Source organism: Anolis carolinensis, unplaced genomic scaffold (assembly GCF_035594765.1).
Source record: "Anolis carolinensis isolate JA03-04 unplaced genomic scaffold, rAnoCar3.1.pri scaffold_12, whole genome shotgun sequence".
In the NCBI taxonomy this organism is placed as follows: Eukaryota; Metazoa; Chordata; class Lepidosauria; order Squamata; family Dactyloidae; genus Anolis; species Anolis carolinensis.
This window is the reverse complement of record NW_026943823.1, coordinates 7942871-7964585: the sequence shown is the minus strand read 5'-3', so window position 1 is coordinate 7964585 and position 21715 is coordinate 7942871. Positions and strand designations below refer to the sequence as shown.

At 40.9% G+C, this 21715-nt stretch overlaps 1 protein-coding gene across 1 annotated transcript in view; it reads right to left on the bottom strand.

The window, feature by feature from the left end:
- Nucleotides 1-21715, bottom strand: part of mid2 (midline 2) — a 232568-nt gene that overhangs the window by 48379 nt on the left and 162474 nt on the right. Inside the window, exon 4 of the mRNA XM_062964066.1 lies at nucleotides 14810-14917. Within this exon, the coding sequence (XP_062820136.1) occupies nucleotides 14810-14917 (108 nt within the window). The remainder of the gene's footprint in view (nucleotides 1-14809; nucleotides 14918-21715) is intronic.

Below are 21715 nucleotides of genomic sequence, written 5' to 3'. Positions count from 1 at the left end.
AGCTCTCCTCCCTCCATCTCCTATTCTACTTACTCATTCTGTTAGAATGCACTTTTTGCACTCAAATCTAAATTTAGATTGGGTGCCCAAGGGGCAGTGGGCCTATCGCTTATTTGCTGTCCTGCTTTGTGAGCCTCTGCCAATTGTCACCTGCGTTCGTGGTGCTGTGTACACAATGTACAGCATCGCTCCTTGTGGACCCGCAGGGGCAGGCTGCGGTTCATCTATCTTGCTGCCAGCCACAAAACAAAACAAGCCCATGAATAGCTAATAATGACTCTCTGAGACAAATTGGAGAAGAGGGAGCTGTGGGAAAGAGAGACGTTATTGTAACGGACAGGCTTGTTATTGCAGAGTCATATATTTGGAATGACCACGGTCTAGTCCAACAAGTCCAGTCAGTGCTTTGAAGCAGGACATCCCATGAGGCATAACTAATGGCCATTCTGCTTGGAGCAGACAGGATCCTCTTCTTCTTGCAGAACAGGGTTCAATGTTGCACCCTAGTCAGAATTCAACAGCCAGGAATCCAAAAGTAGTAGTACAAAGAGGATTATATTTTATTTTATTTTATAACCGCTGCCATCTGTGTAAAGATGTTATTATTTAAACGCTGCCACCAATTATTAAGGATGTTTATAATGCTGCCACCAGATGTAAAGGGGATTATCAACGCTTGCCACCACTGAAGATATAGCCACTAGCTACTTAGAGAGGAGACCTTTTAAATTTTGGTTTTCTTCCTTCTTCTTGTTTACTCTTGATGGTAATATAAGTGACAGAAGTTTAGGTGTTAGAAAGAACAATAACACGTTTATTCAGGCACAAAGCTTAATGGTTACAGTAACTTTCTCCTTAGAGGCACTTTAGTTGCAAAGCTAGAATGACATGTTTCAAACTTCTTAAAATGTCACTTCTTTCTTTACTGTTTTAAGCTGCAGTCACCCTGTGAATTACAATCACAGATGATCTGTTCCTTATCAGGAGACAGACTACCTTAAAATAAGTCACCAAACTTATTTTAAACTGACTCAAAAATAAGCATTTGAGCCTCCCCAATCCCTTCAACTTAGGGTCAGTCTTCACTGTACCTCATCAGGGCACAGACTAACTGCTTCTTTTTCAAACCTGCACTTCTCCACCAAAACGCCAGTTGGCTCCGCCCACTTCTCCATGGCAACCAACTCATGAGTGCAGAGTAACTGAAATATTGACCCTTTTAAAACACAATTAAACATGACATCTGTAAACAAAAAAAAATCACACTTCATTACAAGTAGTAAAACAGTTTATTGAGAAAAGCACATATAAAAAGAAAAAGTCACCATAAGAAATAAGAAAGGCAAAATCCAATAGGTAATGGATTTTCTACTCAACAAGTAATACGCCAAACCAAACTGACAATAGGAAAAAAAAACACTCCAAAGGCAATAATCGAAACAGTCCAACTCTGTTCCATGAAACAAGATACAGAAAAACCAAAATCAAAAAATGAGCATAAATCCAGGAAAGCAAGAATCAAAACATTAATATGAATCCAAAACCAAGACTATAGGAAAGTCTTAAAGCATGAATCCAAATTCCCAAGATCTTAGACTAAAATATGAACTTGAAACAAGACTCGAGATCCTCACTGTTATGCAGTGTTGCCTGATCCCAATTCTAAAAGAAACAATTCTCTGATTTAAGGTCCACAAGCCATGAAGTTATGTTTGTGACCTTGACTGCCTTGTCTGTGAAATTTCTCACACTGTTGTTTCTCATGGAGTCTCTGTGACCTCCTTAATTTGATTGCTTCTTCCCTGATATTTGTTCTGACCACAGGTGTGTTTTCAGGCAAACTTTCTCACCCATCCAACTCCTTATCTGAGGTTGTTGTGAGACAACTAGGTGAAAAGTCTTTAGCAGCCACTATATCTCCCTATCGGCTGGACTCCAAGGCAGTTTTATTTTCAAGTCCATTCTCACAGACAGGATCTAAACTCCCCTCATTTCCTTCATTGAAAAACCCATCCACTCTCCCATGCTCTGGAATAACAATCCCCTAATCCTCATTAGATGGCTGAACCACAACATTCAAGATATAACACTTGGAAAAATATACTGGATACAGAACTGCCTTTGGATGTCATCCCTATAGCTGCCAACCATATAGAAGGGATGAGGAAATAACTGATACGGCATATGTTTTTGGCCTATAATGCTCATTAGTCCTAGTAATCTAATTATGAGAAATGTTGGAAGTTGTAGTCCAAAAGCACCTGGAAGATCACACGTTTCCTATGTATGCACTACAGAACACAACAATTTTTCTATTAGAAATCAAGAAATCCTATCAGAGGCATAAAATTTGTCTCTGTTGCCAGTGTGTTGAACATTTTAGGGTCTAAGTGAATATGATATAATTATTAATTCTACAAATGTTTCTGATATTCTATCACTTTTAAGAAAATGTTCATTGGGTAGAGGATCTAATTCAGGGCGAGGAAAGCTTTAACACTTTCTGTGTTGCAACAGTTCGAACCTGTTTCAACTTCTCGCACCCGCTATTTGTTTGAGATTTTTCACTTTAGCAAAATCGCTGCATGTATAAATGACGGCATGTTTAGACAGGCCTTTCATCTGCCCGTTCCAGTTGTCCAACCTCTACATCTTATTCCTTGGCCGTCTGAAGCCGGAGGAAGCATCAGACCTTGATCTCTACCTCTTTCATCTGGAATCTTCAGTGTTAATTATTCATGATGCTTGATTAATTATGTACATATACCCAGAGGCATTTGGGTACGGGGTCTGTTTCAAGGGGGGACGGAAGCAAAAGGGTCTTGGACACACTCACACACCTCTCCCTCCCCTATCATGTACATACGAGGGTTGAATGAAAAGTAATGCCTCCACCTTCGTTACTTGGGTTTGGATGGGAATATTTTAATAAATCAAACGCAGAAATAATCCTTAGAAGGTGCTCTTTAACTACCACTATTCACTTTTCCACATAATCACCAGACAATTTGATACATTTCTGCCAACAATGAACAAGTTTTCTGAAGCCGTCACGGAAGAAGTCGACACTCTGTTTCCGCAACCGGTGTCTCACAGTCCCCAGATGTTCCGATAGCCAAGCAAAGCAATAATGTGACCCACACGTTCTTGTGAAATGCCGATTATGAATGAAATTTCTCTCTGAGTGGTACGACGATCGTCCTGAATCAATCTGTCAACCTTTTGCTTGTGTCGGGTCAAAGATTAGAGATCATGACAGCTTGTGAAACTTGGTGGTTGCTGTCACAGGGCGTCCAACTCTTTGTTTGTCACGCAAGTCAGATGATTTCTGATTTTTCTGATTCTGATTTTGCGTTGTAATGTATATTTTCATTTATTGTATTGTTCAATGTGTTATGATTTGTTGTTCTTTTTATATTCTGTTATATTGTATTGTTCTGGGCATGGCCCCATGTAAGCCGCCCCGAGTCCCCGTTGGGGAGATGGTGGCGGGGTATAAATAAAGTTTTATTATTATTATTATTATTATAGATGTTCCTGTCAGTGGTGACGACGTGGGATGAGACCCTTGTTGCCGTGCAGAGTGGGTTCCAAAAACATCATCCCGGTCTCACCACCTTCTCCAGGCTGTTTTCCCATGCGGAGAATCAGCACTGGTCAACAAACACTCCAGCAGGCGAAGGGTCAGTTGTTTAACTTTATTTACATAACTATTTACAGTTGCAAATATTCACAATAAATCCCAGACACACGGCTGTGTCACCTCGGCTACAGAGCATAGCATTCATAGTCCATCTCCAGAGAATTCTCAAGCCGAACACACACTAACAGACAACACTCCCCTGCATTCCAGAGACCAAGAAGGAAGTCCCGGTCAAACAAACTTGACCCCATTGGTCCTGTGATACGTCAATCAAAGCAGGTTCTTATTAACTCCATAGTTACTGAAATGCCTTGCCGAAAACTCACACAGAAGGCATTTCTAACAGCCTAGATTGATTTCAACATTTCACACAATTCACAATACCCTGACAGTTCCCACCTCAACATCTTTAAACTTACTCGCCCAATGACGCACAGGACTCATATCAACACAATCCCCATAAACAGCTTGCATTCTCTGATGAATCTCCTTTGGGGTGACTGACACCTTCTGCTATCAAGAATTCAATGACTGCATGTTGCTTAAGTTACCTCGACCGACCGTCTGCGCAGGGTTCCATACTTTGCACTTTAACAACACAACCGTTCAATGCTAAGGCTTCCCTCCAAATAGAACTGTAAAGGAGAGTCTACTGAACAAGCCAGGACCTGTCGCAGACCAGGACTGCCATCTGTTGAGGAGTTACGAAGGTGGAGGCATTACTTTTCATTCAACCCTCGTATATGCATGCATCTAAATTGAGGAGTTTTTAGCAAACATACAACAGCATCAAATTCCTCGGTACTTTTTGGGGCGCTTCTATGCTCTATTCCCAGCCTCATTGTGCTTGCCTTACAACAATTCTCCGAACATTTTCCAAATCAGAGCCGGAGCCGCTGCCTTGGGGCAGACTGTCACTTTGCAATCCGTTTCTGACAAGTGATGGAAAGATGGTAAAACGTGGCATCAGTGATGGGCAAAGATGTTGCAGCATCTCTTTCACTCTTTTACTCTCTAGGTACCTGTCACTTTGATCAAATAGGGGACAATTAACTCTCAACTTGATGCAGAAGTTACCCTTTCTTTCTCTCTCTTTTTACTAGGACATTACTAGGGCATCTACATTATCAAATTAATGCAGTTTGGTCTTAACTGCCAGGTCTCAATGCTATGGGATCCTGGGATTTGTAATTTGGTGAGCCACCAGCACTCCTTGGCAGAGAAAGCCAAAGACCTTGGAAAACTGCAACAACCACGATTCTATAGCACTGAACTATTAAAGTCGTGTCAAAATGCATTAATTCAACAGTGTAGATGCACTTCAAAACCTCTATGAAGGTCCATGGCTTTGTTTCCCTCCTTTTTAAGAATCTAAATTGTTAATGTACAATTGTTGTGCTAAAATTGCATTCTCTATCACCCAAAAAAAGAGATATAGTCTTCAAGTCCAATGTCACCCAGTAACTTGAGTTTTCTGGCAATCTCCTGGTACTCAACAAGATTTTATATTATCGTGTCAGAAGTGAATTGAGGCAAGAGAGAATTGGCTGTCTTCAAAGACGTTGCTCAGGGGATGCCTGGATGTGTTACCATCCTGCGGGGGACTTCTCTCATGTCACCGCATGGGAAGCTAGAGCTGACAGATGGGAGCTCACCCAATCTCACGGATTCGAACCAGCAACCTTCAGGTCAGCAACCCAACCTTTAGGTCAGAAGTCCAGCCAACACAAGGATTTAATTGTTTTTTATATATAATTTTTTATTGTTATTATTGAGAAAAAGTTACAATTATATAAACATATTCTATACATTTCCCCCTCTTTTATTTACATTCACCCCTGTGCTCCCCTTCCCCAGAGCCATCTCTTCTTCTGTAGTCCCACCAAAAGTTCAATTCTTCATTTGGAGGTAAATTCCCATCTTCTTTTTCCAATAATTTTTCTAGAAATTTTCTCCAAATACTTTCAAAATCATTTTTTTTCATAATCCCTTCTTTACTTTTAAATTTCATGTTAGCTTGTCATTCAGTGCCATTCGCCAAACTTCTTTATACCATTCATTAATTTGTATTTTCGTTTCTCCTTTTCAATATTTTGCAATTAGTAATCTAGCTGCTGTTAATAGCATGTCTATTAAATTTTTTTCCCTCTTATCTTTCTCATCCTCTTTTTTAATTAAAAGTAATATTTCCACTGGATTCCTTCTAATTTTTATATTCATAATATTTTCTATTTCCCTTATGACCAATTTCCAAAAACCTTTTACATGTTTACAATCCCACCACATATGCATGTAGGTTCCAATTTCCTGGCACCCTCGCCAGCATTTGTCATTATTATTCTTATTCATAATATTTAACCTTCTTGGTGTTAAATACCACTTCCAAATTAGTTTGTAATAATTTTCTTTTATTCTAATTGACATGTTATTTAATTGTCTTGTTTTCCATATCTCCTCCCATTCTTTTTCCGTTATCTTTGTTCCTAATTCCTCTTCCCATGCTTCTCTTAATGTTAATCTTTTCTTTTTTTCTATATCTTTAATTAGTATTTTATATATTTTACTTGTTGTTCCTATTAATAGCTCACTATTTTCTCTTTTTAATGCTTTTATTATTAATTCCTCAAATTGCGTTATTTGTTTTCCAGTTTTATTTTGGGCCCACCAGTTTTCATTCCATTTTTCTAATGGAATCCAATGAATCCAAGGGTTTGTGTTCATTTTATTGTAAATGTATTTTATGTTATTTTGTGTATTGTGGATATTTGGGTTGGCCCCATGTTAGCCGCCCAAGTCTCCCCGGGGAGATGGAAGCAGGATATAAAAATAAAGTTATTATTATTATTTAACCCACTGCACCACCACGGTTCCCGAACTGGATTATATGAGTCTACACTACCATATAATCCAGTTCAAAGAAGATAATCTGGATTATATGGCAGTATAGATGGAGCCTGGCCAAGAAAGTCAAGCAAAGCCAGGATGAGAATTCATATACAGTAGAGTCTCACTTATCCAACATAAACGGGCCGGCAGAATGTTGGATAAGTGAATATTTATTTATTTATTTATTTATTTTTCAAACTTAGATGCTGCCACTCCCCTAAGGCTCGGAGCGGCTTACAAGAACCGGCTAAAATCAACAATTTAAAAAACATCTTAAAAACATCTTTAAAAAACATCAACAACAGAACTCAAAAGCCTGTCGAAATAGATGTGTTTTACATGCCCTGCGGAAGGCCAACAAGTCCCACAAGGCACGAACTTCAGGTGGCAAGGTGTTCCAGAGCGATGGTGCCACTACTGAAAAGGCTCTGCGTCTAGTTGCAGTTAGATGCAAAGTCTTAAAACTGGGGACTTCCAAAAGGTCTTGGTCCTCAGAACGGAGGGATCTCTGGGGTTTGTAGGGGGTGAGGCGGTCCCTCAGGTACATTGGCCCTAGACCATGTAAGGCCTTGAAGGTAAGCACCATCACTTTGAAAGTGATCCGGTGCTCAATTGGTAACCAGTGCAGCTGCCGTAAGATTGGTGTTATGTGGCATCTTATCGGGACTCCCGCAAGGAGCCGGGCAGCTGCATTTTGCACCAATTTGAGCTTCCGGATCACCGACACAGGAAGGCCAATGTAAAGGGTGTTACAGTAATCCAGTCTCGAGATGACTGTAGCCTGGATCACTGTAGCCAGGTTGTCCCTAGACAGAGAGGGGCCCAGCCGTCTAGCCTGCCGAAGATGAAAAAAGGCAGTTTTGGTAACGGCGGAGACCTGGGCCTGCATCGTCAGTGAAGGGTCCAAGAGGACTCCCAGACTCTTTACTAGTGAAGACGGGCGTAGCACTTCGCCATCCAGGGTTGGCAACTGGATATCCCCACTGCCGGGTCGGCCCAGCCATAGGATCTCTGTCTTTGCTGGATTCACCCCCAACCTACTGGAACGCAACCATCCAATAATGGCCTCGAGGCACTGGTGAAAACTGTCGGGTACAGTTGGCCTTCCATCTTTAACACAAGCTGAGTGTCGTCAGCATATTGATAACACTCGAGCCCGAAATCTCGGACCAGCTGAGCAAGTGGTCGCATATAGATGTTAAACAACAGAGGGGAGAGAATGGCCCCCTGAGGAACCCCACAATGTAGAGGGGACCTCTCAGAGACCAGGCCCCCCCTCTCCACTCGCTGTCCACGGTTGTGAAGAAAGGAGGCCAGCCAATTTAAAGCTATAAGCTCTCTCCTTATTGTCCAACATAAAAATATGTTGGATAATAAGGAGAGATTAAGAAAAAGCCTATTAAACATCAAAATAGGTTATGATTTTACAAATTAAGCACCAAAACGTCATGTTATACAAAAAATTTGGCAGAAAAAGTAGTTCATTACACATTAATGCTATGTAGTAATTACTGTATTTACGAATTTAGCACCAAAATATCATGATATATTGGAAACATTGACTACAAAAATGTATTGGATAATCCAGAATGTTGGATAAGTGAGACTCTACTGTAGTGGGGTTCTTCAAGATCCTCCATCCTACCATTTTCCACCTCCCTCTTCCACTATTAAACCTCTCAGAAAAAAGGAATCTCATAGCACCACTAGCTCTGACATTGAAGTATCAGAAACATATCCCTAGGGGGGGGGAAAGACCCAGCCAGAAAATCCAATAAATGAAATGGGAGGGGAGGGGGGGAAACTGCCATGTGTTTTTACAATACAATTACGACAACTTAATGTTGTTAGAAAAGATTAAATTCAATTTAAAATATCCAGAGAGTACATGCAATACAGAAATGGAAACTCCGAAGGAAACAATCTAATATGGATGCAGACTTGTCTGAAAAGGTCTGCTTATATGAGGAATGGGGAAAGTTGTCCCTCCAGATGTTTTGGACTGCAACTCCCACCATTCCTACAGCCTCAGGCCCCTTCCTTTTCCCCCTCAGCCGCTTAAGCGCCATATCTTCCATGGATATGAAGGTTGTACTGTACAGTTTTGGCATTTCAGACTGAATTTTTCCATAGTCCTATCTGGAGATTAAATGCCAGGATGTCAAGTTAGGAGCTTTTCTATATACAGTCTCACTTATCCAACGTTCTGGAATATCCAACACATTTTTGTAATCAATGTTTTCAATACATCGTGATACTTTGGTGCTAAATTCGTAAATACAGTAATTACTACATAGCATTACTGTGTACTGAACTACTTTTTCTGTCAAATTTGTTGTATAACGTGATGTTTTGGTGCTTAATTGGTAAAATCATAACCTAATTTGAAGTTTAATAGGCTTTTCCTTAATCCCTCTTTATTAAAAAGGTAAAGGTTTTCCCCTGACATTAAGTCCAGTTGTGTCCGACTCTGGGGGTTGGTGCTCATCTCCTTTTCTAAGCCGAAGAGCCGGCGTTGTCCGTAGACACCTCCAAGGTCATGTGGCTGGCATGACTGCATGGAGCGCTTCCCGCCGGAGCGGTACCTATTGATCTACTCACATTTGCATATTTTTGAACTGCTAGGTTGGCAGGAGCTGGGGCTAACAGCGGGCGCTCATTCCGCTCCCGGGATCGCTTATCCAACGTTCTGCCGGCCCGTTTATGTTGGATAAGTGAGACTCTACTGTACAAATAATGTTCCTATCAGTGAACTATGACAGTTTCCCTTGGGGAAATAGGGCGGGATAAAATAAATTATTATTATTATTATTATTATTATTATTATTATTATTATTATTATTATTATTATTATTATTTTATTGTATGACACAGCAAACAAGATAGATATGCTGGATTTCATATCACAAAATCACAAGTCGAACACTTCCCAAGCGTTTAGGACTGTGTGATATATTTTCGGATGATGTGCACAGATCCCAGTAGGGTGACCTTTTGCAGTTGGCAGATCGTAATTTTGTCAATGTCTATTGTTTCCAAATGCTGGCTGAGATCTTTTGGCACGGCACCCAGTGTGCCCATCACCACCGGGACCACCTGCACTGGTTTCTACCAGAGTCTTTGCAGTTCAATCTTGAGGTCCTGATAGCGGCTGAGTTTTTCCTGTTGTTTTTCGTCAATGCAACTGTCACCTGGGATGGCGACATCAATGATCCAAACCTTTTTCTTTTCCACAACTGTGATGTCTGGTGTGTTGTGTTCCAGAACTTTGTCAGTCTGGATTCGGAAGTCCCACAGTATCTTGGCGTGCTCATTTTCCAATACTTTTGCAGGTTTGTGATCCCACCAGTTCTTTGCTGCTGGAAGGTGGTACTTGAGGCATAAGTTCCAATGAATCATTTGGGCCACGTAGTTGTGCCTCTGTTTGTAGTCTGTCTGTGCAATTTTCTTACAGCAGCTGAGGAAATGATCAATGGTTTCATCTGTTTCCTTGCACAGTCTGCATTTTGGGTCATCAGCTGATTTTTCGATCTTGGCCTGAATTGCCTTTGTCCTGATGGCTTGCTCCTGGGCTGCAAGGATCAGGCCTTCTGTCTCCTTCTTCAGGGTCCCATTCGTGAGCCAGAGCCAGGTCTTCTCCTTATCAGCTTTTCCTTCAATTTTGTCAAGGAACTTTCCATGCATTGTTTTGTTGTGCCAGCTGTCATCTCTAGTTTGTAGTGCGGTTTTCTTGTACTGGTTTTTTGACTGCTGTGCTTTGAGGAGTTTCTGATTTTTGACTTCAATCAAAGCAGGTTCTTCACTTTGCTTTACATATTCTGCCAGGGAATGTTCTTCTTCTTTGACAGCTTGTGTTACTTGTAAGAGTCCTCTGTCACCTGATCTTCTAAGCAGATATAGCCAGTCAACATCATTGCGAGGGTGCAGTGAATGATGAATGTCATGAGTTTTCTTGTTTTTCTGTCCAAATTGTCCAGTTCCATCTGTGTCCAGTTTATTATTATTATTATTATTATTATTATTATTATTATTATTATTACAATGTTCCCTCACTTATTGCAGGGGTTACATTCCAGGGCCACCCACAATAAGTGAAAATCTGCAAAGTAGGGATACAATATTTGTTTTAATATTTATACATTATTTTAGTAGTTATACACTATTTTAAGTTTTTATCAACCAATCGTGTGTTGATAAATCGCCTCCTTCTCCTCCCATTGCCGCTTGGGCTCTTTTTCTCTCCCTTCGGCTTCTCCTTCCTTCCTTCCTTGGTCTGCAAATCGTAATTTTTTATGATTTATAATATTCTTTTAGAGTTTATTGAAAAACCGCAAAACAGCAAATATGCAAAAAGCAAACCATGAAGTAGTGAGGGAATACTGTATTATTATTATTTCTGAGCAATTACTTTTTTGGAGTATCCAACTCCAAAATCCCATGTATGACCAAGTTCTGGCAGGAGAGTCACAGGTGTAACGAGGGGAGAAAGTGAGTAAAATGCAGCTGTGCCGAACAATTAACACGCTTCTCCTTGTTGCCAAACTCTGCTCCTGTCAATCTCCCCCTATTCACATCACTTCATCATCACTCCGAATTGTCAAAGCCAATGCCTAGCAGCAGGCCGACCAATTTTCAACTGGCTGTTTGCACAAGAAAACGGCTCTCCTGCTGGGACTTAATGGGCTGATGGATGGCTCGTTTAAGGCCAGGCTCATCAAGGAAATGATGAGGAGAAATTGGCAAAGGGGGAGCGGGAAACACCTGGCAGGGCAAGGAGGTGGATGGCAGGATGCCCAGCAGCCCCGGCTCACCAAGGGGGCCCTGGAAGGACTGCAATGCAGGTAATGGTGAAGGCAGATGGTGTCGTGGTTTCTGGAACAATGTGGGATTTTAGCAATCAAAGGATCCGGTATCTAAACTAAGTTCAGCCATCCAAGGAGCCATGCTGCATTGCTCTTTCCAAAGTAACATCCAAGTAAGTTGCTATTTAAATCTCAAAAACAAGGTACTATGTTTAATTGTTGCCGGATTGATCTATCTGTCCATTCCATAATAGTCCTATTGTTGTTGTCTTGCCATTTTATACCGCACTTTATTGTCCATTCAACTGTGAAATTTCCTTCCCCATTTCGTAACACTCTGCACTTTGCCTGGGATCTACGATCCTGTTTTTAACACTGTATCCTGCTTGTTGATTTTAATGATTGTTTTTATGGATGTTGATGTTTTTTACTGGGATAATTGTTTTATTGCTTTGTTATTGTTATTTGTTTGTTTTATCGGGCTTGACCCCATGTAAGCCGCCCCAAGTTCCTTTGGGGAGATGGGGCGGGGTATAAAAATAAAGTTGTTATAATTATTATTATTATTATTATTATTATTATTATTATTACTACTACTACTATCAGGCTATTAAATTCTCCCTTTACTCGAAGCATCTTTGCACAATGATGTTGTTAGGTGTTGCTTTGTTTTGCCAAGATTGTCTGGATTTCCTTAGCAATGTCCACATAAAGTCTGCACATAAAGCTGGGGTGAGGACTGAATTCTGAAATGTCCACAAATGTCTACCGGTGGCGCAGTGGGTTAAACCGCTGAGTTGCTGAACTTGCTGACTGAAAGGTCGGCGGTTCAAATCCAGGGAGCAGAGTGAGCTCCCGCTCTTAGCTCCAGCTTCTGCCAACCTAGCAGTTCGAAAACATGTAAATATGAGTAGATTAATAAGCTCTGGTGGGAAGAGCTTATTAATCTACTCATATTTACCTTCCTGCCAGAGCTTATTAATCTACTCATATTTACATGTTTTCAAACTGCTAGGTTGGCAGAAGCTGGAGCTAACAGCGGGAGCTTACTCTGCTCCCTGGATTTGTGTTAAAGCGCTGAGCTGCTGAACTTGCAGACCGAAAGGTCCCAGGTTCAAATCCCGGGAGCGGAATGAGCGCCCGCTGTTAGCCCCAGCTCCTGCCAACCTAGCAGTTCGAAAACATGCAGTTCCATGCAGTCATGTTGGACACATGATCTTCGAGGTGTCTATGGACAATACCGGCTCTTCGGCTTGGAAATGGAGGTGAGCACCAACCCCCAGAGTCGGACAGAACTGGACTTAATGTCAGGGGAAACCTTTACCTTTACCTACCACAAATTATTACAGATAACACCTCTCAACAAAGGATTACCCCAGGCAGGAATCAGCCAGGCTTCAAAGCTATAAGGCAGGAAACAATCCGGGCCAGATAACACCTCCCAACAAAGGATTACCCAGGCAGGAATCAGCCTGGCTTTGAAGCCACAAGGCAGGAAACAATCATGATTGATAATACTCAGTAAAATACTTCTGTGTATTATAACATTTGGCAGTACATCACTTTTGTGAATATTTTTGTGAATGTTAAATGTATATGATGCTCTAATATACATACTGTGTATATCTTTACATAGGAAAAAAATCAGGGCCAGCTAACACCTCCCAACAAAGGATTCCCCCAGGCAGGAAGCAGCCAGGCTTTCAGACTACAAGGCCATTAAATGCTAATCAAGGTGGCCAATTGACTATGCCACAGCAACGCGTGGCCGGGCACAGCTAGTATTTCCCTAAATTTGGTGGGTTCTGTTATTTCTATCATTCTTTTTGGCTTTACGAATCATGCTAGGTGATTTAGAAATCCTGAATAGCGTGGAAGTCCACAATTACAGGTAATCTTATTCAGCCAGCCTTGGAACTCATGAGGTTTCGGTGGTCATTAGCCGTGCAATTTCCAGCATATTTTCATGGTCATTAGTGTAAAAAATCCAATTGTTAATTATAATAAATGTAGTATTAGGGACTCTGGGAAGTTGTCACCATTGCTTCCAAGTAGAGGCCTCACACAGAGCTTGTTTTCCGCTTTTTGTTGTCCTTCTAAATTATCTCTCTTGCGTCATTCATTTCGAAAGGCCAGTGGCAAGAGGCTCTGCTAATTAAGTATTAAGTATAATACTTAAGAATACTAATTAAGTATTCAGCCGGATTCCCCAGAGAACGGACATGGTTTCTTATAGAGTTGCAGAGCTGAACAGAAACTGTTGAGCCATTATGGGCTGATTAAACGTGCCTTGGGTACTCGGGACTTTGGGGGAATCAAAGATCATGCCATGGGCCCGCTTTTGGTCTTTTATCCTTCTCTTGTTGGGTACTTTGTAGTTCTGTGCTTCCCAACCAAGCTTGCTCCTTAATTGCCTTCATCTATTTGCTATTAGAGGCAATGGGACTTTAGACAGGCATGATTTCTGCTCCTCTAGAGACTAGGAGTGCATCTAAACAGTAGAATTAATGCACTGACATCTCTTGAACGGCCATGACTCAAAGCTATGGGCTCTTGAGAGCTGTGATTTGACAAAGCACCAACATTGGCAGAGAAGTCCTTGCAAAACTACAATTCCCTTTGACCAGAAGCCCAACACAAAATCCTAACATGGCTGTAAACAGAGCTTTAAAAAAGTAACTTCATCATATCATAGACTATCACTCGTGGCCGAGTATTATTTCCTTCCAAGTCTTGGTAGTGAGTTCATAGGTGACTGTAGTTCCCTACAAATGTCCCAATCCTCAAACAATCTCGGCTTCATTTGGAAAAATGCTGCACTCACAGAGCTCAGATTGGGCTGCAGATACTAGGATCTCCCAGCCAGCATTGCCAATGTATGCAGCAATTTGGGGGAATAGAAATGGCTAGTGACCATGCTGGTTAGGAGTTTTAGTGAGCTGTAGCTCAAGAAGTAATTTTGCCAGACTATAAGTGCACTAAGTATCCTAACTATTCCCCACTTTGACTGGTTAGCAACCTGACTTGCCCTTGAGTGCTCTAACTAGAGGTCAGCTGTGTCCAACAGTGCTGCAGAATTCGAAGAGGCACAAATGGAGGGTTTAAGGGAGAAATGTGCCAAGAGGAAGGCATGTCAAGCCAACCATGACCAGGACCACATTCCGTTTGGAAACCAATGTCCTCACTGTGGAAGACTATGCAGGTCAAGAACAGGTCTCCACAGCCACCTATGCATCCACCGCCAAGACCCTACACTTGGAGGGCCATCATCCTTGGATCACCTAAGTAAGTAAGTAAGCAACCTGACTGAAAGAGGGCTTTATACATGAGCTTTGGCAAGGTTTCCAAGAGACTGGTGAGCACTGCTGAACATCTCTACACACACAAAGGAAGAAAAAAAACCCAAAGATGAAAAGGTCCACAATGATGGAGAAGAAAAGGAGGCGCAAAGTGGGTAAGGCCCACGAATAGAGCCTACCTTAGTTTCCTTGATCTTTACAGCAATCACTTGCTTGCGCTGGCGGATGATTTCCATCAGCTCATCGCACTCTTCCATCAGTTTTGCCTCATGCATGGCTGTGTTCACCTGGTCGGAGAAAACAAAAGACGCTAAAAGAAGGAACAGAATAGAAAACACATCTCAACACATTTCAAGGATGATTCAATGATGAGCTGGGAAGCTCCATGTCTCAATCAAAGTGTTTCTTTGCTCTTTTTTGGTGTGCTCTTATTCTAAGATACCTGCATCACAATGAAGAAGCCTTCTTTCAAAGCTACACAGAAGGCAGTGTATTGAAGCCGAGGGAGTTATCTTCTAGATGGGTCTCTTGATGTTATATTCAGAGAGAGAAGATGATGTTAAATACAGAAGAGTGGAGAAACTGATTCAATTGTACTAAACCGAAGCCACATGAATTGCACTGCGGTTGCACTTTGACAGATGCACTTTTCAGAAATTGGTAGAGTTTGGTTTTTTTTTTGGTTTTTTTAGCGTATACTAAGGAAACATGCACAAAATGCATATACAGTAGAGTCTCACTTATCCAACATAAACAGGCCGGCAGAATGTTGGATAAGCGAATATGTTGGATAATAAGGAGGGAAAAGCCTATTACACATCAAATTAGGTTATGATTTTACAAATTAAGCACCAAAACATCATGTTTAACAACAAATTTGACAGAAAAAGTAGTTCAATACGCAGTAATGCTATGTAGTAATTACTGTATTTACAAATTTAGCACCAAAATATCACAATGTATTGAAAACATTGACTTCAAAAATGTGTTGGATAATCCAGAATGTTGGATAAGCGAGTGTTGGATAAGTGAGTCTCTACTGTATTAGTGGAAATATCATACAAAATGTATGCATGTTGATGTAGATTTTTAAAAGTGTGCAGATGCAAAAAACACTGTATGCAAAAATAAGATCCAAACAACATTGAACCAAAGAGATTAGAATGAGCAAAACTCAAATAGACAAGATTCACCCATCTGCACATCAAATGGTCTCTGAATTCGAAGGCACATACAGTAGAGTCTCACTTATCCAACATAAACGGGCCGGCAGAAGGTTGGATAAGCGAATATGTTGGATAATAAGGAGGGATCAAGGAAAAGCCTATTAAACATCAAATTACATTATGATTTTACAAATTAAGCACCAAACCAACAAACAAACAGAAAAAGCATTTCAATACACAGCAATGTTATGTAGTAATTGCTGTATTTACGAATTTATCACTAAAACATCACAATGTATTGAAAAGATTGACTACAAAACACTGACTACTAAAAGGCAGGTTGCGTTGGATAATCCAGAATGTTGGATAAGTGAATGTTGGCTAAGTGAGACTACTCTATTTACAAAAACTTTGCTACAGTCTTATTAAAAAGAGGTCCCGTGAACCTATTTGTATCACTAACCTGCCACTTTGTTATGACAAAGCTTATTTATGTATTTGTCTGCAAATGTTATTCTCCATTCGTATTCAGAAATTTAATGAAAGGATCCTGGTGTTTTTATGAAGTCACTGATGGTTAATAAATCAATAAGTAATTTAGCTGGAAAGAGAGCATCTACCCTTCTAGTAAGAAAGTGGGAAGTCAACTACATACTCTTTATATATTTTTTTAAAAGGGTTTGTTAAGATAACATATTAGTATTTGTGTTGGTACATTAAATATATATCTGTATATAGTTTGTGAAATGTCTATATAGTCTGTAAAGTGAAATACGTTTGTCATGTGTATGTGTCTCCACGAACATAAGACAGGGTCTTATATTAATTTGTGCTCCGAAATATGTGTTAGGGCTTATTTTCAGATGACGTCTTCTTTTTCCAAATTGACATTTTAATGAACTGTAACTAGGGCTTGTTTTTGAAGTAGGGCTTATATTTCAAGCCTGCTCAAAAATCCTGAAAAATCATGCTAGGATTTATTTTGGGGGTAGGTCTTATTTCGGGGCAAACAGGGTATATGTACACGTATGTGCATCTATATATATAAAAGAGTGATGGCATCAGGGCAGCGGACAAAACAACAAAACTACAGACCCCCCAACCTCGAAATTTGACAAACAAAACCCATCATTCACGGCTCTAGGTTGATACAACAAAAACAAAAGAAAAATAAAGTCTTAATTACAGGGAGAGGAATAATAGTTTTTATCCAATTGCTGCCAGTTTGAAGGCTAAGCTCCGTCCACTTGGTCTCCTAGCAACCTACTCAGCCCAGGGGACAGGCAGAGTTAGGCCTCACTTAGGCCTCTTCCACAGATTATCAGATTTTAACTGGATTATATGGCAGTGTAGACTCAAGGCCCTTCCATACAGCTATATAACCCATTTAGAATCTTATATTATCTGCTTTGAACTGGATTATCTTGAGTCCACACTGCCACTTTATGCATACTAAACATAAAGACAACCATACAACAGACATTAAATACCACCACTACTTCAACAATTTCTCACCAACACCACCAGACAACGCCACAGCAACGCGTGGCCGGGCACAGCTACTGTATGTATATGTGTGTGTTTATATATATAAGGTAAAGGTTTTCCTGTGACATGAAGTCCAGTCATGTCCGACTCTGGGGGTTGGTGCTCATCTCCATTTCTAAGCCAAAGAGCCAGCGTTGTCTGTAGACACCTCTTGGTCATGTTGCCAGCATGACTGCATGGAGTGTCTTTTGGCCCTCCTGCCAGAGCGGTACCTATTGATCTACTCACATTTTCATGTTTTTGAACTGTTAGGTTGGCAGAAGCTGGGGCTAACAGCGGGAACTCACTCCGCTCCCCGGAGTCGAACCGCCGACCTTTCGGTCAGCAAGTTCAGCAGCTCAGCGGTTTAATCCACCGCACCACCAGGTTCTATTTCAAGCATCCTCAATAATCCTGAAAAATCATGCTAGGACTTATTTTTGGGGTAGGTTTTATTTCCGGGAATACAGACTATATGTACATGTATGTGGCCGGGCTGTGGCGCAGCTGGCTAGTAACCAGCTGCTATAAATCACTACTGACCGAGAGGTCATGAGTTCGAAGCCCGGGTCGGGTTAAGCCTCCGACCATTAATAGCCCCGGCTTGCTGTTGACCTATGCAGCCCCAAAAGACAGTTGCATCTGTCAATTAGGGAAATTTAGGGACGCTTTATGCAGGAGGCTAATTTACAACACCATAAAACTGCCAGCAAAACACGAGGAAAGGAATGAGAAAGTACAGCCACTACTGGACGGTGAAGCAACAGCTCCCCCTGTGGCCGGAATCGTGAAGCTGGAAAAATGTTAAAAATGCCTCTGAGTCTGTCTAATGTATGTTGTTTGTCTGTTGGCATTGAATGTTTGCCATATATGTGTTCATTGTTATCCGCCCTGAGTCTTCTTCGGGGTGAGAAGGGCGGAATATAAATACTGTAAATAAATAAATAAATAAATAAATGTGTGTATGTGTGTGTGTGTATCTGCTATTTGCATTCAGAGGAATTTCTCTGTTGACCCACATTAAGTATGCATGATTAGGCTTTCAGGACAGGAAAACATACTTGTCACAAGGCCAGTTTGTGATAGCTCCTCTCTTCTCTCTCTGCTTTGAGTCTCTTCTCTCTGTTTCTCCCCACCATTCCCCCTCCCCGCGCCAGATGCTCGCATGTTGCCTCAAGACCTAGAAGGGGAACATACCAAATGGGATTTGCTCTTTTCTTTCAGCTGCAGAGTCTCAGAATCCCCCCTTAAGGGCTGCAGTTTTCCACTTCATTTAAAAGTTTTAAGCTCTGTCAATTGCTCCTTCCAGCACAGCAGAGGAAATGCACTTTTTCCCTGTCTTGGTGAGCTTCAGAAGGCGAAAAAGGCCCGAGAATAGGCATGAAATTAAGCAGCAAGCAGACTTTTGAATCTGGAGACAGGCGTGCTTCTGTGTTGTTCCCCCCTCCATCCTCAGAGACAACTCAATCCTGGCACTTCTTAGGCATGTCCTATAATATAACCCACCGACCCTTCAGTTGGGGGCCAAATTGCATATTATATTTTCCAAGTGGCAAAATATTGGAAACGAATGCCCAATCTGCCACTTAGCTACCACAAACTGGCCTTGTGGTAGTACATTTATTTTACTATTATTATTGTTACTACAGTAGAGTCTAACTTATCCAATGTAAATGGGCCGGCAGAACGTTGGATAAATGAATATATTGGATAGTAAGGAGAGATTAAGGAAAAGCCTATTAAACATTAAATTAGGTTATCATTTTACAAATTAAGCGCCAAAACATCATGTTATACAACAAATTTGACAGAAAAAGTAGTTCAATACACAGTAATGCTATGTAGTAATTACTGTATTTACGACTTTAGCACCAAAATATCGTGATGTATTGAAAACATTGACTACAAAAATGCGTTGGATAAGTGAGACTCTACTGTATTATTATTATTATTATTAACACATTTATTTTCACTCTGATCTTATTATTATTATATTTATTATTTTACTCTATTTATTACTACATATATTATTTTCCTGTATTTATTATTATTTTATTATGACACAGCAAACAAGACAGATATGCTGGAGTCCATATCACAAAATCATAAGTCGAACACTTCCCAAGCGTCTAGGACTGTGTGATGTATTTTCGGATGATGCGCACAGATCCCAGTAGGGTGGCCTTTTGCAGCTGGCAGATCGTAATTTTGTCAATGTCTATTGTTTCCAAATGCCGGCTGAGATCTTTTGGCACGGCACCCAGTGTGCCCATCACCACCGGGACCACCTGCACTGGTTTCTGCCAGAGTCTTTGAAGTTCAGTCTTGAGGTCCTGATAGCGGCTGAGTTTTTCCTGTTGTTTTTCGTCAATGCGACTGTCACCTGGGATGGCGACATCAATGATCCAAACCTTTTTCTTTTCCACAACTGTGATGTCTGGTGTGTTGTGTTCCAGAACTTTGTCAGTCTGGATTCGGAAGTCCCACAGTATCTTTGCGTGCTCATTTTCCAATACTTTTGCAGGTTTGTGATCCCACCAGTTCTTTGCTGCTGGGAGGTGGTACTTGAGGCATAAGTTCCAATGGATCATTTGGGCCACATAGTTGTGCCTCTGTTTGTAGTCTGTCTGTGCGATTTTCTTACAGCAGCTGAGGATATGATCCATGGTTTCGTCGGTTTCCTTGCACAGTCTGCATTTTGGGTCATCAGCTGATTTTTCAATCTTGGCCTGAATGGCCTTTGTTCTGATGTCTTGCTCCTGGGCTGCAAGTATCAGGCCTTCTGTCTCCTTCTTTAGGGTCCCATTCGAGAGCCAGAGCCAGGTCTTCTTCTTATCAGCTTTTCCTTCAATTTTGTCAAGGAACTTTCCATGCAATGTTTTGTTGTGCCAGCTGTCAGCTCTAGTTTGTAGTGCGGTTTTCTTGTACTGGTTTTTTGTCTGCTGTGCTTTGAGGAGTTTCTGATTTTTGACTTCAATCAAAGCAGGTTCTTCACTTTGCTTTACATATTCTGCCAGGGCATGTTCTTCTTCTTTGACTGCTTGTTTTACTTGTAAGAGTCCTCTGCCCCCTGATCTTCTAGGCATATTTATGCCCTCACTTTCAATGATTTTTTTTCATTGAAGAAGGGAAAAATCATTGAAAGTGAGGGCATAAATATGCCTAATGGCTTATTATTATTATTATTATTATTATTATTATTACATGATCGGCTTATACTCGAGTATATACGGTACATATTTTCACTTTTATTATGTGTATAGATATAGATATGTACCGGTTTATATATCATGTATCACTTTCATCAGGATAGGTTCTATTCCTAAATTCTTGCAAAATATAAAAAATAAAAAGACGCTGGGTTTCAATGGATTCAGCTGTGCAATACATAAATAGGATGGCAAGTTCTCCAATCTGAGCTACCTAACAGCTCGCTTTAAGTAGTTCATCTTATCAAATGTATCAAATAGCCAACGTTCCAATAAATAGACAACATCTTGTAAACTGGGATCCGCTTTGATCTGGTCAGATCAGGTCCTGCAAGGCTTATTAAGGGGAGAGGACCGATCCTACTGGATCAAAGCAAGGTTGACGCCTAAAAAGGCAAGCTTTTCTCTCTGTTTTTTTGGGAGGCGAACTAATGAGCTTATAAAAAGCTGAGCCATGCTGAAACGAAGTTGCAAGGGTTATGAAGAGAGGTGATGAAAGAACGTCTCGCTTTGATCCGGAAGGTGCAGCGCACAGCTTGAGCCTTAATTGCCAATAGTTCAAGAGCGGGAGGGTGATTCTAGCTGCAATTAAGGCAAAGAGAAAGGATCACATTCCAAAAATAAGGGATGATAAGAGAGAGAAGAGGCTTCCTCCGTATACTGTGAACTGAGATGAGCAAGCTTGCGGATGGAAAAGTAATTCATACTAAACATTGATATGATTTTTTTTATAATGAACTTAATGTTAAAAATTAATGTATCCATTTTGAGGTCTATTAAGTGCATGTATAGCATCTCCTGCCTTTCCATCACTTGGAAGAAACCACAATGGCCGGGCTGTGGCACAGCTGGCTAGTAACCAGCTGCAATAAATCACTACTGACCAAGAGGTCATGAGTTCGAAGCCCGTGTCGGGTTAAGCCCCCGACCATTAAATAGCCCAGCTTGTTGTTGACCTATGCAGCCCTGAAAGACAGTTGCATCTGTCAAGTAGGGAAATTTAGGTACGCTTTATGCGGGAGGCTAATTTAACTAATTTACAGCATCATAAAACTGCCAGCAAAACACGAGGAAAGGAATGAGGAAGTACAGCCACTAGTGGACAGTGAAGCAATAGCTCCCCCTGTGGCCAGAATCGTGAAGCTGGAAAAAAAATCTTAAATGCCTCTGTGTCTGTCTATAT